This window comes from Manacus vitellinus, unplaced genomic scaffold, assembly GCF_001715985.3.
Source record: "Manacus vitellinus isolate BGI_N305 unplaced genomic scaffold, ASM171598v3 scaffold_1_pilon, whole genome shotgun sequence".
Taxonomy (NCBI): domain Eukaryota; kingdom Metazoa; phylum Chordata; class Aves; order Passeriformes; family Pipridae; genus Manacus; species Manacus vitellinus.
Window position 1 is genome coordinate 48,571,959 of NW_021939396.1, and position 23,637 is coordinate 48,595,595.

General features: G+C 35.7%; 1 protein-coding gene across 1 annotated transcript in view; it reads left to right on the forward strand.

Annotated features, from left to right (window-relative positions):
- SMCHD1 (structural maintenance of chromosomes flexible hinge domain containing 1) overlaps positions 1–23,637 on the forward strand; it is a 61,668-nt gene that overhangs the window by 13,505 nt on the left and 24,526 nt on the right. Inside the window, exons 12-29 of the mRNA XM_018081168.2 lie at positions 31–228; positions 362–475; positions 911–1,017; positions 1,284–1,366; positions 1,521–1,634; positions 3,488–3,565; positions 3,679–3,798; positions 9,019–9,163; positions 9,383–9,479; positions 12,571–12,643; positions 14,290–14,429; positions 15,429–15,563; positions 16,375–16,602; positions 17,259–17,407; positions 18,122–18,210; positions 18,714–18,832; positions 19,489–19,656; positions 20,910–21,035. Of these exons, the coding sequence (XP_017936657.1) occupies positions 31–228; positions 362–475; positions 911–1,017; positions 1,284–1,366; positions 1,521–1,634; positions 3,488–3,565; positions 3,679–3,798; positions 9,019–9,163; positions 9,383–9,479; positions 12,571–12,643; positions 14,290–14,429; positions 15,429–15,563; positions 16,375–16,602; positions 17,259–17,407; positions 18,122–18,210; positions 18,714–18,832; positions 19,489–19,656; positions 20,910–21,035 (2,283 nt within the window). The remainder of the gene's footprint in view (positions 1–30; positions 229–361; positions 476–910; positions 1,018–1,283; positions 1,367–1,520; positions 1,635–3,487; positions 3,566–3,678; positions 3,799–9,018; positions 9,164–9,382; positions 9,480–12,570; positions 12,644–14,289; positions 14,430–15,428; positions 15,564–16,374; positions 16,603–17,258; positions 17,408–18,121; positions 18,211–18,713; positions 18,833–19,488; positions 19,657–20,909; positions 21,036–23,637) is intronic.

A 23,637-nucleotide genomic window follows, 5' to 3' on the forward strand; every position in this document is an offset into this window, starting at 1 on the left:
ATATGTATTTCTTTTGTAATCTCTTCATAGGAGCAGCGAATGAAAATTGACAGAGAATTTGCTTTGTGGCTCAAAGACTGTCATGAAAAATATGACAAACAGATAAAATTCACAGTTTTTAAAGGAATAACTGTACGTACTGATATACCATCCAAAAGATTGCAGAGCCCTTGGACAATGTATGCTGCAATAGAGTGGGATGGAAAAATATACAAAACCGGACAGCTGGTAAGTTAGTTGCTCACTGATGTTGGGGTTTTGCTTGTTTTGTCATAGGTGATTTGAACCCTCTAAAAGGCAGATACTATGTATTTGATGCAGAAGTAATGCATTGCCATTAATTGTTGTCTTCTCATTGCAGGTGAAAAGTATTAAGACTCATCCAATATTCTATGGAAGTATCGAGAAATTTTTTTTGTATGGAGACCATGATGGAGACATATTTGCCACTGGAGGAGAGGTTCAAATTGCTTTGGTAAGACAAATATAGAAGGGATTCACACACCTAGTTTACCTATGAAATCTTTAAACAAAATCCTGTGTCAGATTTATTTAAATGACTTTTAAACTGTTGAAAATTATGTGGTTTTTGAGATTCAGCAATCTAGAAATAATCAAACTAGTTACTGTGGTTTTAATATAAATATATTAAAATTATTATCCAGTGTCAACAATCTAATTCATTTAAATTTGCATATCAAATAGAGTATCACAGTTGGTATCAATAGTATGTTTGCAACCATTCTTAACCGTTGTGATTTCAGCAAATTTTAGAACAGTGTCTTGTGCTGTCTGCAGGTAGTATTTATTAGCTTGTTGCATTATGTCTATGTCAACTTGTCTAGTCCCTTGGTCTTCTCTGACATACTGTAATCTGGCCATTTATAACTGCACTGAATTTTTATTTCAGGAACCACAGGCGTTGTATGCTGAAATGAGAATTATTCCAATCTCAAAACTTGACAGAACAGTGTCAGAGAAAGTCGTTAAAAAATACATAGAGGATGAAATGGCAAGGTAAGCACTGAGTTGTAATTATATAATTGTGGAGTTTCTAATTACAGTTTTAGTATTTCTTCAGCAACAAAAAGAAGTTCAGTTTTATTCCCAAATGGGAGAGCAGTCAGCTGTTTCAGTAGAAACAAAATTATAAACCAAGAAGAAATAGTTCAGGGTTTGGGTTTTTTTTTCTACCCCAAAATAGCTTTCTGTATGTTCAACTAAAGATAAATTACCCTTTCGTTATATCACTGAAAAACTGTTCATCCTTTCTTTTTTATTAGACTTCCTGACAGATTATCGGTAACATGGCCTGAAGGAGATGAGTTATTACCAAATGAAACAAGATTTGCTGGTACACCAATAGGTATATTTTTTTTTCTTCCAAATAGTAAAACATTAAATGCCAATTAAACAATGTATTATGCACTCTTGTTAAAAAAGGAAGCATACAGCAATCTCTGATCACTTATAATCCACAGTATATTTTAAAAGTCCATTATTTTTCCTTTTAAATATAGGAGCGTTAAGAATAGAAATTTTGAATAAAAAAGGAGAAGCAATGCAAAAACTTCCAGGTACAAGCCATGGAGGTTCAAAGAAACTTCTCGTTGAACTCAAGGTTATTTTACATTGTAAGTATTTCAGTATATTTAATTGTCTTTATTATTTTATAAATGCATAATTGATAATGTATTTCTTTGTGTATATACATATAATAAGTATAAATCTAGTGATTTACTGTGATTTACTGTTTTGTGGTTTCCATTTGTGGGTGCTTCACTTGATATTCTGACATTGCATTGCTGAAGAATTGCATTGTCCAAGGCAGCTGAAATTACTCAGTTTTGTGTTGAACACATATTAGAACACTAAATTCTCTGAAAACTCCAATTCTGCCATGTCAAATGTATTTGAAATTTATAGAAAGTTAAAATCTTTTTTACCTTGTTTATTTCCATATGTGATAGAAAAATCCAATGCCTTTATCATTTTAGAGTTGTAAAAAATACCTTTCTGTAGCACTGAGATTATTATAGTGATACATATGAAAGAAAACCAAATAGAAGTATCTTAGCTTCAGTTTAGTATACGTGTCATGAGAATACACATCATATTTTAATGGCACTCATTATTTGGGAACTATCTGCTGTGCATGACCCCTGTGCAGTGTAGTGTGCTGGGGCATAAAGAGATTGGAATTAAAAAAAAGGTGTTCATGTATTACAGATTATCAGCATGACAAATCAGTGTTATGCCACCTTAACTGAGATAGACCATCCTGAGTTCAGGATGTATGGACTTGAGAGAGATATGGTGTTTTTATTATCCTATTTTGTCAGTGTTGTTCCTAGGAGAAATAAACCCCTTTGCTTCTGATCACTGAAAAGTCTGCCTTCAGACCTATTGTGTCTCCTGACCACTTGATTCATTGATGAAAATTTGTGCTTAAAACTGTTTCTCCTGCTTCCTGTCTTTTTTCTCTAGTCAATTGAGGTATCACTAGGGTAGTTCCCCTGTTCTTCACCAGAACAGTGAGTAAATCCTCTAAGTGCAGATTTGGGCATGGCATACCTGTCAAACTCAAACCCCTAATTGTACAAATAAGAGTAACATGGTTACAACCGTATGGAGGCCAACAGCAAACACAGTGTACAAAATGTTTCTCTTTCAATGAATGGAATACTTGGCAGAATGTACTGTGGACTGAGTACACACACAGAGATGAGCTACAAGAAACTTCATACCTCATCTGTTAGTAGAGAGTCTTATTATGCAAGATTTAGTTCAAAATTGGAGTTTGAATTAGGGTTGAGAGAATGATAAAGCAGAGGGGTCTGATGGGCGTTGAAACAGCTGCCAAAGGAAAGGGTGGGATAGCAGGAGAACTAGACTATGAGAAACTACTTGTCTGAGCTGAGTTAGGAACACTTTGTGCAGGGAAGAAAGGGCTGGGAAGACATCTGGGATATGAGGAATGTTTTTATCTGGGCTATGATGAAGTGGGGCTTGAAAGTTTTGGCCATAAAATAAGGTTAGGTTGACCTTTAATTATGACTTTATGGTAATGAAAGTAATGCAGACACTTACTCAGGAAGGCCTCTACCATCTAAAGTGTTTAAATTTACTATTATAGATGAGAATTTCAATCCTATTTTCTTCTACTGTTAATGTTTCTGTTTGATTCATTGTATATCAAAAAATAAAGTGGTTTTGAGCTGAGGGAAAGAGAAAGCTGGAGTGACTAGGTGAAGCAGGAGCATGAAGGGTTACCAAATGAAAGGCTGCTACTTTATGTCATGTGTCTGAGGCTAGCAATTTTTAATTAAAATAGGATTAACTGTGATCAATGTGTTTAATTGGGGAGCTGAATTGATATTTAGTAGATCAAGAAGTGATAGTAATAATAAGTGATAGTAATGCTTAAAAAAAATGCAAACTTATGGTGTAAAATTTAAATACTGGTAGCTAAGTGTTTGTTTTGCAGCACCTACTGAGAATAAAGAAATAATTTCCCATATCAGTCAGCATGGAGGCAAATGGCCATACTGGTTTAAGAAAATGGGTAAGTTTGCATATTCAGTATCTTGAGGTTTGGTTTTTGGTTGGTTGGTTGGTTTTGTTTTTTGGTTGGAGAGGGGATATTTTCTTTCTAAGTGTATTTTTATCTTTGTTTAGAAAATCTTCAGAAGCTTGGGAACTACTCCTTGAAACTGCAAGTAGTATTGAATGAAAGTAATGCAGACACTTATGCAGGGAGACCTCTACCATCTAAAGTATTTAAATTTACTATTATAGGTAAGAATTCCAATCTTATTTTCTTCTACTGTTGCTGTTTCTAGTTGATTCATTGTATATCAAAATTATTCATGTTTTAGTTGAGAGGTAATTTTCAACACTGAAAAGTAGCATGTGCATGTTAAATATGAAGCATTTCCAGGGAAAAAAAGTTTTTCCTAATAGGTTTTGATCTGACCTGTAGTGTGTTGGCTCTGCTGTACAGTCAATTTTACAAAAAAAAAAAAGTTTTGATGCAATCTAAAGCTCCCTGATGTGAACTTTCCCAAACGTACTTAGAAAAACAAACTTCTACTTAATTAGAATCACTCTTTTTCCTCATGCCATGGACATAAATATTCTTTCATAAAACTAGTATTTATTATGCCAACTTTCATGCATAAACCACAGAAACTCATTAAAGAAACAGGTTATACATTTGAAATATGCATGTTGAGATTGAAGTCTTTTTGGTTTTTTTAATTAAGGGAAGAATCCTGTGCAAAACTAAATTCTCATTTGATTGTATTGAGTCTGTCTCTTTGGGTTAACCGTCGTAAAATACTTAACTAGAATACCAGAATAAAAATAATACTGTTAAATATGTTTAATGTTAATCTATCTTACCTTACACTCTGGTATGTGTATATGTATGTGGCCTACAGTAGTCTGTATAGATCTTATCTTCCCCCAGAAATTCATAAATTTCATTTTTAATGACACTGTTGAAGACTGTAAGACACAAAATGTACAGTTACAGCGTGCTTTTGGTATGGTTTTACTAGTCCTGTATCTCTTACCCTCTAAGATGATTTCATTTCCTGATTTATTTGTCTGCATTTATCTGTTAGTAGTTGGTTACTTTCTGTTTATAAACCTTTCCTCCGTGGCTATTTATATTTATGTTCCCCTTCAGAAAGGATAGACAAAGAAGAAGTGGTGGGGTAGCCTGGGAGTGTTTTGACTTTCTAGAGCTTGATGATGGTGACAATAGGGTTGAGTGTTTGTGTAAGAAGTGGGGGGAAGGCCAACAAGGCAGATGTTGTGATGGGAGTCTGTGTTAAAGACCACTTAACCAGGATGAACAGGTGGTGAAATATATAAGCAGCTGGGAGAAGTATAACAATCACTAGCCCTTGTTCTCCTGGGGGGCTTCAGCTAAGCAGATATCTGCAGGAAATACAGCAGAGAGGAAACACTCTAGAAGATTCCTGGAGTGTGTGGAACATAACTTACTGACACAGCTGGTGAGGGAGCCAACCAGGGAGGGAACCCCACTGGACTTACTGTTTGTGAACAGCAAAGGACTGGTGGGTTATGTGATGGTCAGAAGCTGGCTTGGTCTTGGGCACATTGATCAAATGTATACAAAATTATAGTTTTCTATTCTTGAAGAAGTAAGGAGGATGGTTAACAGAACTGCCACGTTGGATTTCCAGAGGGCAGACTTTGGCGTGTTTAGGAGACTGGTTGACAGAATCCCTTGGGAGGCAGTCCTGAAGGGCAAAGGAGTCCATGAAGGCTGGACATTCTTCCAGAAGGAAATCTTAAAGCCAGAGGAGCAGGCTGTCCCCGTGTGCTGAAAGACGAGCTGGCAGGGAAGAAGACCAGCCTGGCTGAACAGAGAGCATTGGCTGGAACTCAGGTGAAAAAAAAAGAGAGTTTGTGGCCTTTGGAAGAGGGGACAGGCAACTCAGGAGGACTACAAGGATGTCATGAGGTTATGCAGGGAGAAAATTCCGAAGCCCAATTAGAGCTTAATCTGGCTACTGGTATAAAAGACAACAAAAAATGTTCTATAAATACATTAGGAAGGCTAATGAGGACTAAGGAGAATCTCCATCGTTATGGATGTGGAAGGGAAGCAGAGTGGAAAAGGATAAGGTTCTTAATGCTTTCTTTGCCTCAGTCTTTAATAATAAGACCAACTGTTCTCCAAGTACCCATCCCCCTGAGCTGGAAGACAGGGACAAGGAGCAGAATGAATAATCCAAGGGGGCAAATGGTCAGCAATACCATAGAAACACACAAGTCTATAGGGCCAGATGGGGTCCTTCCAAAGGAAGGAGGGAGCTGGTGGTAGTGGTCACTGAGCCCTTTCCATCATTTACCAGCAGTCCTGGCTGACCAAGGTGGTCCCAGTTGTCTGGAGGTGAGTAAATGTGATGCCCATCTGCAAGAAGGGCTGGAAGGAGGATCCAGGGAACTACAGGCCCATCAGCATGACCTCAATACCAGCAGTGGTCATGGAGCAGATCATCCTGAGTTCCATCACACAGCATGTACAGGACAACCTCCTGTGTTTTAGTGTGTGCCCATTGCCTCTGGTCCTCTGTCACGGGAAAGAGTCTGCCTCCACTTTCTTTACACTCTCCCTTCAGTTATTTACAGACATTGATAAGATCCCCATGAATCTTCTCCAGGCAGAGCAGCCCCAGCTCTCCCAGCCTTTCTTCATATGAGAGATCACAGAATCACAGAATGGTTTGTGTTGGAAGGGACCCTAAAGATCATCTAGTTCCAACCCTCCTGCCATGGGCAGGGACACCTTCCACTAGACCAGGTTGCTCAAAGCCCCATCCTACCTGGCCAAGAACACTTCCAGGAATGGGGCAACAACAGCTTTTCTGGGAAAATTATTCCAGTGCATCACCACCCTCCAGTCCCTTCATCATCTTCATGGCCTTTTACTGGACTCTCTCCAGTATGTCCATGCTTCTGTGTTGTAAGGTAATATGCCCAGAACTGGACGTAGTACTCCAGGTGTTGCCTCACATATGCTGAGTAGAGAGGAAGGATCACCTCCCTCCACCTACTGGCAACACTTCTAACACAGCCCAAGAAGGTTATTGCTCCTTTTGCAGCAAGAGGACATTGTTGGCTTGTGTGCACTCTGTTATCCACCAGGACCCCAGGCCATCTTCCACAAAGCTGCTTTTGAGGCACTTGGTTGACAGCTTGGGGGCTGTTCTTGCTGAATTTTATGAGGTTTCTGACAGCCTATTTCTGCAGTCTGTTGAGGTCCCTCTGGATGGCAGCACAACTCTCAGGTTTATCAACCATTCTTCCCAGTTTTGTATCATCAGCAAACTTGCTGAAGGTACAATCTACCCCATCATCCAGATCATCAGTGAAGATGTGAAACAGAATCAAACCCAGTATTGACCCCGGGGGTAACCCCTACTTAACTGCCTTCCAACAAGACTTCATGCCACTGATAACCACTCTCTGTGGTTATTTTTTCACTGTGAGGGTGACCTAGTGCTGGACAAGTTGCCCAATATGTTATGGAGTCTGCATGCTCTGGGATATTCAGAAGTTGTCTGGACATGTTCCTAGGCAATTTGCTCTAGGGTGACCCTGCTTGAACCAGGGTCACAAGCCTCTGGCTTGAGCCAGAGGACCTCCAGAAACCCCTTCCAACCTCAACCATTCTGTGAATCTACAAGAGGGTGGGGAAAGAGGAAGGTAAAAAAAATACTAAATTCCTTTGTGTTCAAAATGGATATTTTCATTACAATTTTGGTAGATAAAGCTAACATCTGTTTTCAGAAGATCAAGAAAAAAAAATCACTGTTTCCAGTAGCCTCCTATTTCTTCCTCTTCTTCAGAAGAGGCTCTGAATGCAAACCCTTTAGGCAGAAAAGAGTTCTTTGTATCATATTCTTCTAAAATCTTTTTCTTATTGGCACAGTAGAAAGAGGTATTCTTGTATGATAATACAGGAAAAAAATGTTTGGCATTGCTTGAGAAAAGTAACTATCTAAACATATGTCTGAAAACTTGTCATTGAAGTCTCAAGATATTTCCAAGAAAAGAAAAAAAAAATCTCTGAACAAAAATGAACCGTGTCTGCTCCTTTATCTCTTTATCAAAATGAAAAGAGAATCTTTAAAGTTGTGAAGTTGTATTTTGCATTTGAAAAATTTTTCTCAGTAGTAGTGTGGCTTTCCCCTGTATAGAAGCATTCAATTAAAGATTCCTGAGCCATAACATTTGAAATGAATCGCCTTGGAAAGGAATATAAACTTGAAAAAATCTAATTAACTAATAGTTTGAATCTTTTAACACAAGGGATACCAAAAGCAACTTTTGCTATGTATTGCTGCTTTTTTATTCAATATTTTTAATATGTGGAGTCTTGAAAATTGAATATTTCAAGTCTTTATTGTTGCAGTGTTTTATGTTGTCTCAAAGGCAGCCATAAATCTTCACACTCGTTATTCCAAAATATTAATATTTGTGTGACCTTTTATGTATGTAGATTCTGAGAATAAAAAAAAAAACAATCTAAACTGAAAAAGCAGCATTTTTGTCTGAGGAACAAAATATTTTATTTCTCTATTTGTAGTTCTTGATAAACTAAAAAATCGTCATAAATGCTGGTTAAAACTAAATTTCCTAACTTTTTTTTACATGGTTATTTTCCTGTTATTTTCTCAAATCATTTTACAGTTTTATCATTCACTTGTAAGTAAAACTGTAGGCACTGTAAGATTGAGGTCTTTTTCTTGTCATAACCAGTAAATAATTTTGACCAGTACAAGGTGTCATCTCTTGGGCAAAGGAATCTCTTTGATAATGACACCCGTGGGTAGTGAAAGTAGTTGTTAATTTGAGTTCAAAATTATTTCATAGGACATATATTTACTGTGTAGTTCAGCAGTGCATTGCTTCTTTATTCTAAAGGCCGGTTGGTCAAGACAGTTCAATTCCACAAAACATGACTCTGATTTACAAGCTCCCATTTGTTACCATTCTGCTTGTTCTCATTTATTAGGGCCTAATTGGAGGCAGTCTAATGGGGCCAGATTTCACAGGGAGGATGCACTCACATTTTTTTTCTAATACACATTATTACTCATCTTTATCTCTCAGATTTGGGGTAGTTGTAGAACAAAAATGTTTTGCTGCATAAATGATTTTATTTTACTGTAATTAAAGCACTTAAATGTTTAAAAAAAGCTGTCTGCGAGGAATTTGTCCAGTTTCAGGTGCTGTAGTGATGTTCTAAATACTGTCCTGTTATATTTCTTATGCTGTTATGTTTTAACTATTGTTTTATGTTAGTGTAAGTTAAAAGAAGACTATCAATCAGTAAACAATAACTTTGGTTGCATATTCTGAACAGCCTGTTTACTTTGCAACTGCAAACCACTTGACTTAATTACAACCTTAATCAAGAAAAATCCATTGAGCACACGTAATTCTTTCTAAACATGTGTTATTCTTTTCTCTTAGAGGGCAAACCAGAGAAATTTTCGGTTGGTCTTTTGGAGCTTCCTTTTCGAATTGGAGTACCTTTTAGTATTCCTTTGGAATTACAGGATGAATTTGGTCATGCAACACACTTGTCATCCCGCATTAGACCAATTCTTGAAGCTAGGTAATTCAACCATCTCTCCTTTTTTTTGTCCTTTCTTCATGTGACAATAATATAGTAATACTTCGGGGGTTGTCTCAGTGATATACGGGATTTCTTTCACATAAATTAGATGGCATTTTTGCTTTTATTTCCATAAGAGTATCTGAAAGTATCTTGTATAGCAAAACACCGTATTTGTTTTTAAATTTATTCTGTTGTGTTTTCTATATATTTTTCTAGTGGATTAACATTGAAGCATGACGACATACCTGTGGGAACAAAGTGTGTCATTAAGAGTGTCACTGCTAAAGGCTGTATCAATAGTTGCCAGGGCAAGGTAGGCTAACATATTTAAAGTTGAAGTAACATAGTTCAAAAAAACCCACAGAACAAGTAATTTTTATGTAAAATGAATTGTCACATAGTGTTAGGTAAGTTTGACCTACACTAATGACTGCAGGTATTTAGTTTATTTATTTTTAGGGATATTTTCAAATTATCCCTTATAGTTCTACCCTGAGCAGTTTGTCTTTCTCATAGCTGCACTCTGTTAGCTGACGGAACTGGAGCTGGAGGGGCTGAGCACCATATGGATGGATGTGTGGTAGAGTGTGCCCAGCAGACTAAATCAGCTGTCTGAGTTTGAACTGGTGCTGAAATTGGTTTAAGCCAAATCATCCTGGTGACTTTTGCACTGAATTATCACAGGGAACACTGAAATCTTTCATTCTTGTAGTTGAGATGATGAGTAGTAATAGTTAATGTCGGGGATATCTGCTCGAGATTCTTTAAATGTTTCCAAAATGGTGGTAGCAAATATGTTTTCCAAATCCATCCTGTTACTGATGGATTCCCAGTACTTAGTCAAGCTGTTAATTTACTGTAAAAACAGAAATCTGTGTTACATGCTAAAAATATTTCTTTCATAAAACAGATCTTAATGTCTCTGATAAATAGAGATTTGAAGATTTAAAAAAAAAATAATTTAAAATCATGAATATTCTAACCAGGTCCTAATCCTTTCATTTAGTCTTGTAGTCTAGCACAGTAAAAAGAAAGCTAGGAACTGAGGTAGTGTTGACATTGTTGCTTAGAAAAAAGCAAAAAAAGTTGCTGGTGGAAAGATGTGTAAGGAAAAGAGGCAAACTCTTATGGCAAACTGGAGAGTTTTGAACATAGTAGATTTTGTAGGCAAAGCTGAGCATTTAAGGCAAAGTGCAAGAATAATGACATAAAATAGTAAAATAGAGGTGGATTATGGGAAATAAAGTGTGTAGGAGCAAAAGTGCCAGGCTGGAGCAAGACCTAAGTTTGGTGAGGGCAAGACCAAGAGCCATTTAAGGAACTTGTAGTACAGAAATAGTATCATATTATAATAGTTGAAAAGAAGAGGTGTTACTTTCTCATGTTGCTTAATTGCATAAAATGTCAGAGACAATACTGGACCTGGCACTGAAAGTAGTGGTTCTAATTTATATGAAAAAAGAACTGTTTAAGATAGTAATGAAAAAAAATGACAAAAAGCAGGACTGTGGTACAGCAGAATAAAAGCAACAGATAATTTTAAAACATAAATACAGTGTAATTTTCAGTGCTTAATTAAAAATTAGGAAGCAGAGAAGAACATAGGAGAAATTTTCAATACTTTAAAAGTTGATTTTAAAATGGTAGCAGAACAGCTGAAATATCTCAAGAGAAACAATAATTTAGAAGAAGAAAGTGAATGAGAGAACAAAAAGAGAACTGGAGAGCATGGAAAAAATACTGTTTTTCAGAGGTAGAAGTAAGGAAAAAAAATGTTGAAGGAATAATCATGCCAAATGGAGACGAGAAACTCAACTAAGATAGGAAATACAGCATCTCACAGTTGTCAATGAAGGAAGCACTGATAGAGATGAAAGAGAAAGCAAACTTCATTTACTTCTGTAGTCATTGATTCAGTTCCCCCCAAACCAGTCAAGACAGAAATACATTTTCATTGTGGATGGAATCAACAAGAAAATTTTAGGACAAGTGTGGTAGTAATATGAAGACTATTCCTTTATAGGATTTTGAATACAGTCAGGAGAAGGTTGAAGAAGGGAGTTTATAAAGGGAAAATATTTCTTTGTTCTTCTTTTAATTTTAAAATACTACAGTAGATGTAGAAGCAGACTTGGAAGCAGAAGTAAAATAGATACAGGGGTCGTAAAGTATAAGGGAAAACAACTTTCCTAGAAGACGCAGATGCTGAAAGATTAAAAGGAATGAAGTTAAAGATAGCAAGAATAATTTGCAACTGTATGTAGTGCAGCATGAAGAAGACAGTATTAAGTAAAAACTGAGTATTGCAGAAAAGGTTTTGAAACTAAAAGAAGGAGAGCATAGGATGAGTGTCTAGTGAATGAATACAAAGCTACTGAAGAATTCAGTTTATTAGCATTAAACACCTATTATCATCTATACCAGTTTCCTATGTTTTTATTCCCTACCATATTTTTTCCCTTCTTTCCCCTTTACTTTAGTGGGGCTTCAGCTGATATGTGCTGTTTGGCTTTCCAGCAGACCTGTATGGTTGGGTGGCTGGTCAGAGCTGGAGAGTTTTCATGCACCTGCATGTCTGGCCATCAACTGGGGACCTCGTGTATTTGATGTGGCTGCAGTTGTGATGCACTTGCTCAGGCCTCATTGCACTTTCTGCTTTTCCCACCAAGCAAACCAGAATTGCCAGGTTGTTTTCATGCAATCTACAAGGTGTTAATGTTGCACATATACTGTGAGGCATGGCAAGGGCATACGCCAGGATTATGAAACTAAACTTTTCCAGAGACAGTGTTTCTGAGCATATACAGATGACAGTTCCTGAATTGCAACTAAATATTGTCAAATATCATATATATAACATATGAAATTCACATATCTGCAGTGCAACTAGTTTTTTTAAGTTGGAGCTTTTAAGATTGACTTGACTGTTTCATTCTCTGATTTTAATGTGAAAGTTGCTTTTAGTGATGCAGACTACAGCAGTTGTTTTTCTTATGGCCTTATCCAAAGATGAGATGGACAGTAGTTGTGCCTTGCTAAGGAATAACAAACACAAAAGTTGCTGACCCTTTCTTTAAAATTGCTTTTTTTTTAACTGATATATTTTTTCCCATTAAAACAGCCTTTAAGCAGGAAACCACAAGTTATGATAGCTACTTTTAATGGTTTCAGAACCATGTAGTATAACATGCAAATCCTGGATTGGATGTCTCTGAGTATAACATGGAAATGATAGATTTCAGTACAGGGGAAAAAAATGTTGATTTTTTTTTCTCCCTTTTTTTAGCAGTGCAAGAAAATTTGTAGAGATAAATTTTACATATATGTGAACTGACATGATTATGTGAGACAGTTTATTGTATGGGGGTTTTTAAGGTTAATATTTAAAATATTCTTTTCATCAGAACTTTAATCTGAAGATTACTCTTCCTGGTTTGAAAGAAGACACACAAATCATTAAAATAAGATTGCAGCCTGGTAAGTATTCTTAAAATATTTAATGAATTCCTGTTGAACTTTATTCTGACACTATTAATGAAGTACTTCTCCCAAGAAGGTTAAACATTTAGTGAAGTATAAAAAAAGGATTCTATCTCATCCAAATGATGACTAGAAACTAAATAAACTGAAGGGCATGTCATTCTTGGCAGGAGTAACATCATACAGCCCAATTCTGTCTATTGTTCTAGCAGCTGGAATTTTTCTCCTTGCTCAAGACTGATTTTTCATTTCTTTTTTTAATCATTTTAAATCTTTTTCTAACCTAGCAACATTGAATGAATTAATTTCTTATCTTCTCATTTTTCTTTAGCATTATGATCTTTAATCTGTACTAGTCTGCATTGACCTGTTCTCCCAGTAGAAAAAATGTTGTGAATGAGTAAGTGCTCATTCAGTTTCCTATCCCAGCAAAGGGGATGCTTTGGCAATTGGATTGTGTCTGAAATTTTAATGTTACATGTTGAATTAATCATAATGCAAGAGAGGAACATGGAAGTCTGTAAGGACACTGCCCTTACCAGAATTTTATGTTTTGTGTATGTCGTGATGCTGAGGATTCCCTTATATGAGACCTGTTATCCCTTGTTACTTGGGTTTTTCTGAATTTGGGGTGCAAGGTGTAGTCTCAAGGCTGATTTTTGGCCTTCCAGATTACCAAACTTGAGGCTTCTGTGTCTCATTTTGCGTAGAAATTGTGTACTTCAAGCTTTGTTAGGCCAACAATGAGCAGTTTATTCCATTATTCTTTATCTTTTGAGGAGGTAAGGCTTCATATAGAAAACAGAGTGGAATGACTGAACTTGAGACAGGCTGTGTTGTATACTTGTGTATTGCTGTTATTTACCTTGGACTGAAGGCAGCTTTGTCCTTCATGAGAATCTTTTGCTTTTGGCAGTGTAGAGATGCTTCTTCTTCTTTCTTCTCAGTGGACTTATCCTTGGCTTTTAAAGCTGTTTTTTGAGGAAGCAGTGAATAAAAGCTATTTCAGTCTCTTGTTCTTCAACTATTGAGTTTGAAATGGAAGTTTTAATGTATCATGCATAAAGGATGTTTCTGAAAATTTGCCTTCTTTGTTCCTTCAGGACTTGCCTTTTAATAGTAATCTATTATTTCCTTTTCTTTGTTAAAACTGATAAAAAATAATTATATGTTCAAGGGGATAGACTTAATTGAATAGCTTCACTTTACTGTCCAAGTAATGACAACAAAACTTTCTTTTGCATTTCTTTGCATGCAGATTTTAGCTGTGATAGCTTTGGCAATTAATCAGATGTTTCAACATGAATATTTCGGGTTTTAACATGTCAGAAGAAAGCTCCAAGGTTCTTTTTGATCAATGCGAATCCATTAGTATGTGAACAGCTCATATCCTGTGTTTACACCTTGTATATGCTGAATTTCATCTTGTCTAGCTATTCCATACTGAATTCAAAAGATTGGCAGGTGTTATGTATTGAAGGACAAAAAGAGTCTAGAACTTTTAAATATAAACCAATACACCTGAGTTGTTTTAGATGGTTTGTTACCACACATACCTTGGTAGCTTGGCTTTAAAAACTCCTTGAGATAGCAAAAACTGAAACTCAGTGTCTCACTAGTTATGCAATTCTGCATTTTTACAGGCCCTCCTCATCAATTGAAAGTAAAACCAGATTCAGAAATTCTGAAGATTGAAAATGGTACAGCTTTTCCCTTTCAGGTTGAAGTACTGGATGAATCAGGAAATATAACAGCACAGCCAGAGTTGATTGTTCATTGTAAGGTAAACTGCATTTCATTATGTGCCATAAGAATTTTGAAACTTTAAAGAGCTGGGAGAAGAGTCTATTTTGGAATCTAGATAGAGTTTAATATCTTTAATAATGCTTTTGAAGTTTCTACAGTTCAGTAGCCAAACTGTGACTCTCTTACCTCATCCATTATAAATCATTCAATAAGTTTTAGAATCAGTGGAACCAGGCCATAGAAATGGAAGAGAAAATTATGTGAGGATATATACAATGTTAAAATTTATTCAGAAAAATAACTTCATACAGCTTACTTCTGATATTTTTCTTAAGTTGAAAAAGCAAGTCTAGTGCCAAAAAGAATATTGGATAAGACTATTATCATAAGCACGAATCTAAGCTCAGAAGAGAATGCATGTCTTGCTCTGACTTTAAGAGGTAAAAAAACTTGCTCTTTTGGCAACTTGCCCTTTTTTTTTGACTTAAGAAAGTAACTTTTCCAATTCTAGTGAAATTCAGCAAGAACAAAGAAAAGTGTTTTTCTCACTGCAAAATAGTCTGCATTCCACTTACACTTTATATGCATACATTGTCTTCCTGCAGACTGGGTCTGCAATAGTATGATATGTTGAACTCAATGTTTAAATTCATTTAATGTGTGATGTTTAGTAAATTAATGAAAATTATGTTTACTTAAGAGTTTAATTGAATTTATTGCATAATGGCAGAAGAGACTAATGCTTATGTGTTAGTACAAAGCAGTTGGATAGATAGCATATTTTGTTTCTATAACTTCCTCCTTTCTCCCACACATCTCTTATCACATGCAGAAAACTACAGGTGTTGGTCTTACAGGCTTCTGGAAAACTGAAATATATCAAATTTTTCTGTATATATATACATATATATATATTTTTTTTTAGATATATATATATATATATATATATATATGGACTTGTACAAATAATAATTTCTGGAGTAATCATTTTTCTTCTGTGAAAGAAACTTGAAATTTATTATTACCTTTTTAATAGTTTTTAGGTGCTTCAGACCTTCCTGTGTATTCTGTGGACTGCAGTAATGGAGGAACAAACATTTTAACCGGTCCAGTTATACATGTACAGAATATCAAGAAAGACCAGATACTGAAAGCAAGAATTGAAATACTTGTAAGTATTGCTTGGAAAGTTTGCATGAACAAAAAATTGAAAACAGTTTATTGTACTGTGTTACATCTTTTATGAATCAACCCCTAAAAGTTACTGGTTTAGTTACCATAAGCCTGATAATCAGGTGGCTGCACTTTTTAATCTCTAGGAAATCATAAAAAGACAAAGAATTTTAAACTTTTTTAACTTTTTTTTCCTTCACCTCTTACTCTTTATTTCTTAAATCCCTGAGGTGTTTTCAGAAATATGCATATTTTCTGCCCCTTATTACTACCTGGATTATTTTGACAAATTGCACTGTCATTGCATAAACATTTCGTGTCAGAAAAGGTATGGCAATCAATAGTTTTTTGTAGCATTTCAGTTTTAAAGCTCTTGAAATATGATTTTTTTTAAAAAATGCTACTGAACATACCAGTTCTCTGGTAGTCAGGAGACTCACACTGCTGCAGAAAATAACACCTGTGTGTGTTTTACCCTGGAAAAATGTGTAAACAAATACTAATATTGCAAGATGACCTATATGAAAGGCTACTTACGATTATTCTTAAGAAGTATTTTGTAAATTGTGTAACATAGTATTTCTAGAATAGAAAAATATTCTAAATAGCTAGCATCAATTCTAATATCTGTAAAAAGTTGTAAGTATACTGGCACATCCTTTTGATTTACTTTTGACAAGTCAAGCTGATTTCATGTCTGGACACCTGATCACATCTGGAAAACCAGAGTAGTAACATAAGCTATTATGGACTTATGTCTATAATTTAATATCTTAATTATATGTCTTTTCTTTCCCTCCCACGTGTAGAATTGTAAAGATGTGCCACCAGTGGAAAAGATTATTAAACTTCTTCCTAGCAGTCATGTTGCAAGACTACAAGTCTTAAGTATGAACGGACAAAAAGCTCTTCAAATTAAACATCAGGATGAAATTAGTTGCGTTGCTGGCCGTATCATGAACAAACTTATATTTCAGATGTATGATGAGGCAGAAAGGGAGATACCCATAACTGCAGCTGCTGCAGAAAAAATCAAGGCAAGTACTTTGAACTAAACAGCAGCATGGTATGTGGGAGAGACACTAAGGTTATTCCCTTAAAATACATAGACATCAGACTGTGAAATAATATTCCTCGAGACTGTGTTATTAAACATGGGAACTTAACTCTCTGCTTTTTTTTTTAAATATTCTTATTTAATTAAATGTTAAATAATGCTTCGGGGTAGTACTATGAAAAGCAGGTTAGTATTTCCAGTGCTTCTCCTAAACACATAAAATAATTAGGACATAGTTACGATTCTTCAGATCTGAGGCTTTCCCAACATTTAGGAACTTTTGAAAAGGCATGTTCCTTATGGAAGTTTGTTTACCTGTCTTATCTCCCTGTCTGTGTACATATTTGGAGTCTAATACAAACATAGAGATTCGCTTTTTAGGTGAGGTTTTTCAGAATTGGATCTTTCCTAACTCAAGGTTAGTGAGGGCAACTTAATGTATGTTTGGATTTGTGTGCATTTTTTTTCTGAGGAATTGACTGTATTTGGGAAGATAGTGTTGGTTACTGTTGGGAAATGTACAGGCTTTCCATTGAAAGTTTCTATTGCCTTTATGTTAGAATGGTTAAAAGATGTATTATGTAGTTAATTATTAATAATTTGGCTTTTGATTAATTTATGACATTTTAATTTTAGGTTAACTGGACACCTAAAATTGACAGAGAACTGTTGATGCAGGGATTATTACCTGATGTAAAAGTACCGAGCTCAGTAAAAGATGTACGTTACTGTCTAATTACTTATCTTGATGAACACGTGTCTTTGGAGAGCGCATTCACAGTCAGGTTTGTTCATTTGAAATACTTTTTATTAATTATGTTGTTGGCATAGCATTGTAGATCTGTACTTTGAGGTAAAACAGAAGTCTTTCTACTAAGCTCAAATAATGAAATGAACTGGCAAATTAACAGGAGAATGTAAGTTTGGGGGAGGGAGGAAGAGTTTTTGCAAATTGTTTACATGTGAGACCATTACCTATGTGAGAGACTCCATCATGATCTGTTTGTATCCACTAATCACTTGTGTAAGTATACATACACTGAAGAAGATTATCTTTGAAAATTTGCAGTAAATAATAGCTCTTAAAATCACTAGTTTTAGAGTTAGGTCACTTGTTACTGAAGAGAAATATCACTATGAAGTTAGTTCTGCGTCTGGTTTCTCAGTCAAAAAAGATAGGCTGTAAATTGAACTTTAAAATTGTGTGTTTATCACTCTTAGTGAGGCTAGGCAGTTAGCTCTGCTTGTATCTTTATGAAGTTTATTAAGATGAATCTGATTCTAAATTAGTGTATTTTGTGTGATGTTACTAGGTTAAAATAAACTAATTAGGTCACAGCACACTGATGCTGGGGTAAATTTGCAGCAATTAGTCATTTCACAGATCTGCAGTAGGAAAATAAATTACATGACCAAGCATTAAGATATTTATCATGCCTACTATTATGTCATGTTTATCTTGATGGGAAAAGTAAGTCAATATTCATATGCTGCTTCAGACCAGTTCCTGATGATCCCAAACACATTAAATGTAAACTAAAAGGTTCAAACACACTGCGGATGGGTGAAGAACTACAAAGTGAAATTGGTGAGTATTTGCATATTCTTCCTTTTTTTTAAGATACATTTCTTTTTCTGTGCAGCTTATTAAGCCTGTTCTGTATACAGATGTCAACAAAAGCAAATTATCTGTAACTATTTTAATATAAAAAGCAGGTTTATATTCTTATTCGTGGAAAGATGATCAGACTTCTCTAGTGGCCCTTATACAATTCTGGAGTTACTCTCTGATGAAATCTGGCTCTTTGTACATTGGGACAGATTGCCCAAAGAGTTTGTGGAGTCCCTGTACTTGGAGATACTCAGAAGCTGCTTGGCTGCAGCTGGCTCTAGGTTGCCTTACTTGAGCAGAGGCTTTGGACCAGGTGACATCCAGAGGTCCCATCCTACCTCAACCACTCTGCGATTCAGTCATGTAAATTTTCTCTATTGTGTCTATGTTGTGTACGTTTATATTCCATATGTTGTATAATGTTTCATTAAAGCAGCTGCTGAGGTAATCATCTTAATAATCATCATCTTTTTTAACAGATGTAATGATTACAGATCAGTTTGGAAATCAGGTTCAGACAGTGACATCTGCATGTGTAAATTCCCTAGGAGTTTCTGGGCCTGGACTTGATAAATCAAATTTGAAAATAACTTGGCAGGTATTTATAAGAGTGTCATATAGTTTATTTCTTCGTGGCATTTGTGTGGTAATTGTCTGAATTCTGTCACACAGAATTGAACCAAAATTACAGACTAGTTGGTAAGATGTGCAACATGAGGCTTAAAGCTTTAAAATTGTATGATCCAGTTCTAAGGAATACAGCAGCATCTGTTAAAAACCTTATCACTGCTGCAGCTATCCAGTGTGGGGACCAGTTTGCTTTGTACTTGAGTCAGGTTTGCTTTGTTTCTAGTCCATTGTTCAATGTGTTCTTCTGTCTTGTTTTTAGTCTTTTCTTCCGTGTTTATTTGTGTTGGTACAGTTGATTTTAGATCTTTTGAAAAACTTTGTAGAATGGTCTAATGTCTATACCTTTTAAAGTATACTGGATATAATCAAGTTGTGCATAACTTATACACTGGAAAACAAGTTTCTGAGAAATGCTCAATTTCATTGATCACTTCTTACTCAAGAAGTTAATTTAAATTTAACAGCAGGCATAGAGTTTGCATTTTAATTTTTAATCCACTGTTTTCACAGTAAAAACAGCAAATAGTGTCTAGACAGTATTAATATTAAATACTATATTGAAAAAAATTAACTCTACTTCCCTTTACTTGTTCTTTATAAAATCTTCTCTTTATTTTTTAATAGGACAGTACTCAAACAATGAAAGTAAAAGGTATTCGATATAAACCCTGTTTACTTGGAAGCAAAGAACTGTGCTTTGCTTGGCGTGAGTTTTCTGACTTTATCAGGGTGAATTTAGTAGCAGGATTGCCTGCTAAATTGCAGTTTGTGGATTGGCCAGAATTAGAAAAGGTAAGTTCAATAGTTTTGTTTTGGAAAAAAAGCAACATGATCACTAGTCAAGTCTTTTATTTCCAGAGCTTTTGGGACCACGGATTGATTTCTTAGTATTTATACTTGTAAAATTGTCAGAATATGACTGCTCTAGAGGCATTTTTTTATTCTCTACAGGACAACATAACACAAGCAATGTTAAGTAAGTATTTTGAAATCTAATTATGTAGTTGTGTTTTAAATGGGACTATAGATATGAAGCATTTTTCATGCAATAGCTAACTACATTAGGTTTTTAAAAGTCAACTTATTTTGAAGTAGTCTAAGTCATATGTGTATGTTTACAACACTGTATTCCTTCAGTATGTCTTAAACTGTTTATTCTGCCCCATGTGCATTTCTACAGATGGCATATTTTTTCCTTTCTTTGGTGCAGTAATTTTTTACTGTGGGCTGGATCCTGACACTCATCTTTCCTTACTGTTTTCCGAAGACACAGTCCTTAATGATAGTGACAGCTGGCAGCTCATCTCTCCTTTATCTGTTACTGGGTTTTTTTGATGTTTAGGATGTAGGAAGGCAGTTTCAAATGTACCTAAGTTTACAGGTGTTTACAATAAAAAAGTGGAGAATGGAGTACAGGACTTGAATGAGAAGGCAGAAGATTTTTGGTACTATTCATTTATTTGTCTTGTTTTTCAGTTGCTTTTCAAATTTTAAATTGTTTTTCAATGTTTACTTTGACTAATCGAATGATGATGATGAAGTTGCAGCAGAAACCAGAATAGGAGAGTGAAGCAGGGAAAAAGAAAACTGGATCTCTATAATAGAGGGCAGGAATCAAGGTTGGTGTGTTGGGAAAATGGAGAAGGAAGTTACTGAAGAAAATAAAAGAAAAGGTTCAGCAAGTAGCATAACTGGTTTTGCTCTATAGATAGCTGTTAAAGTATATCAGAAAAAAATGTTTTAAGCCATTAGCTCTTCCTACAACAAGGACACTGATAGTCCTCTTCAGAAACATGTCCTTCCTTTTAGTCACATCAACTTGAGTAACCTGTGCAATCCAAGTAGTGCATTTTATTATGACAAGAGAATGTAAATAAGGAAACTCTAGAAATACCCTCCTGGATACAATTCTATCATGGTCTAGCTATTATGGGAGACAAATGGTGTTGAAATGATGGATACCATTGCTTTGGGAATTTCTGATCTTCCATGAACATCTGAGATACCTAGGACAGAATAGTAAAATGTATTTGTTTCTCTTCCAGCCTATTGCAGTGATTAATGGTAGAGAATTGGACAGGCCCCTTATTGTTCAGTTGTGTGATCAGTGGGGAAATCCATCTCCTGAACCTAATGTCAAAATCAGCCTTACAAAGAGTAACAGCTTAAAGGTAAGCGTAGGCCTTATTATGTGAACTTTGTTTAACACGAGGTTTTTTGTCATGGCTACATTATCTTAATTTTCAGGACATTTTTGGAAAAGTTAATCAATTATTGTAAGAACACAAAAGCATATTTAGTCTAGTATAATTGTAGTGTCAACAAATAATGTAAAGAGTTCCCAGGACAGATTGTTCAGTTTCCTTGCATTATAGCAATCACAAATAAAACAAAAATCCTATAGGACAGTGTCAAAGTGTTAGAATAGGTTCCAGGTGTTCTACAGAACCTTTTTCCAAATTTTGTATGCACATCACACCACCCCATTCCCCACGGTATCTAAGGTAATTGACTGAATGACAGTAATGATGATGATATGGTCCCAACTAGCAACCAAATAATTTTTATCTGGTGGTTCCTTGACTTTGGTTCTTGAATGTATGACTTAAGGTCTGTAAGTCCTACTTAATTATCCCTGTGAAATGCATTGGCAGAATAAATTAAATTAAAACAATGAGGATGCAAATCTAACCCAAATTTAAGTGATTGCTGCCCTTTCCCTGAGTGAGATGTGTCAGCTGGTCTCCACATTGGTCTGTTAAAAAAAAGGAGTTTGACAGAATACTCCATTAATTAAAATTTTTGTTCTTGTTATTGAAAAAAAAAGTCAAGCAGTCAAACATTCCTAACTATTAGGGCAGAGGTTGTTACACTGAATGTATATGTTATCAGTACAGGATATATTCATCCACCTCTGGGCATAACATTTTTCATGCAGGGCTGGTCTTGTTCCCTTTTTGTTCCTGCTTGCCATGTATCTGTGTCCCTCAGTTCTCTCAGAATACACAACAGCTAGGAACTGTCTTTTGCTTACTTCTCAAGAATTGTGCCACAACCTCACCTTTTTCCCAATTTAACTATGCTATTACTACTTTTTTTTCTTGGATTTTTTTAAGGAGATTTCATGATATCTTGAATATTTTTCTTCTGGCTCTTTTGCATCTCTTGCCGTAGAAGCCTGCCTCATACTTCGGGATATTTTTGTTTGCCCCAGCTATTGTCTTTATCATGGCAGCTGCAGCTCATAACGTTTCTCGTTATGTTGTTCTTGAGAGAACCTACAACCTTGACAGTAACACCGTGTGGTTGTGCTGCCTCATCAAAGAGTTGTTGTGGTGGCAGGCTGTGTCTTTTCAGATTTTATGCCTTGCTCCAGGGAGGACCAGCATCATGTTTTAGAGAGTCCACATGTTCTTTATCTAAGGTGGATGTGTCCAGGAGAAGGTGTTCTGAAAGCCAAGGCAGATCATTGTTGTAATATGTTTATTACAGCATGCTCTCCTAGAGCTTAAAACCAATCTAATTTCTAAAGATTAAGTTTCATACGTAAGCAGAGCAACCAACTGTATATTTGTTGAATAAACATCAGATCAGTATTCATTAGTATCTTGAAGAATCTCTTCAGAGAACTTGGCATTTCCAATAGGTTGTATACACAGTCTCAGAAAAGAACTGAGAAGCTTTTGGGAACTGAAATTCTTGAATAAGCTGTCTTTCTGTATTTCACATCCTGGTCTCTAAGTCTCCAAAGTCTAATATGCGGTTGCAGCATGCATTTCCTTTACTCCATCTTCAATCTTACAGGTCCAAAACTAAATGAGTATAGCTGAACATAAAAACTCTGAACTCTCGGTGGAAGTGCACAAAGTACTGGTTCCTCTAAAACTTAAAACTTTTCAGTCTGTGACAGTAGTTTCAAATACAGACCTATTTTAAGTTGATTATACTCTTCAAAAGAATTTACGAAATGTTTGGCAATTTTCTTAGTCTGTCTTTATAGCACTGCCTTCGATTCGAACCATTAAGCACACATTTTTTGCCATTGCTTTTCTCTAGTGACTTGCTAGGGATAAACTCATGCTCCCATAGCTGATCCATGATGAATCAACTTTCACTTCCCCCCCCTCCCCCCGAAGTGGTTTCATTCTTTTTCTTACTGACGTGAGGTTCAGGAAGGAAAATAATTTTGGAAGAAGACTGTGCACTTCAAGTGGTCCAAAATCATTATTTTTGTCTAAGTGGAGACTAGACAGTCTCCTGAAATTTGTGCTGAAGTAGTAAAGGGAAAGCAATTTAACGCCAAGCACTGTTCAGATAATGACAAACATTTACACCACATGGTTGCATTGTATCAGCAGTCAAAGAGTTGATTGCCCTCCCTAGTGAGGACTGAGTTACAGAGTAACTCAGAATGTATCCATGGCTTTGCTGTCCACCAAATTCTAAAGATACTGTCTGAGGTTCTTTTGATATACTGACAAGCTATTTCTTGGGTAAGGCTAAAGCAGCATGCATGCAAGTTTGCAGAAGAAATAGGTTCTGCTTACTTAAGGAGTGTATTAGTATTCTTTAAGATTCCCACCTGTCTCTATGAGAGGATAGGCATTTGCCATCTGCAATAGTTTCAAAAAGTTGTGGCTGAACAGGAAAGTGAAGTGATAGCTTCTCTGCCATTTAAGTAAGGCAGGTATGACTTAAAGCTACTGCTAATCATAAGACTTAAAGGACTTAGAATTGGAGGTAATTAATGTGCTAGATTAACAGAAGATGTAT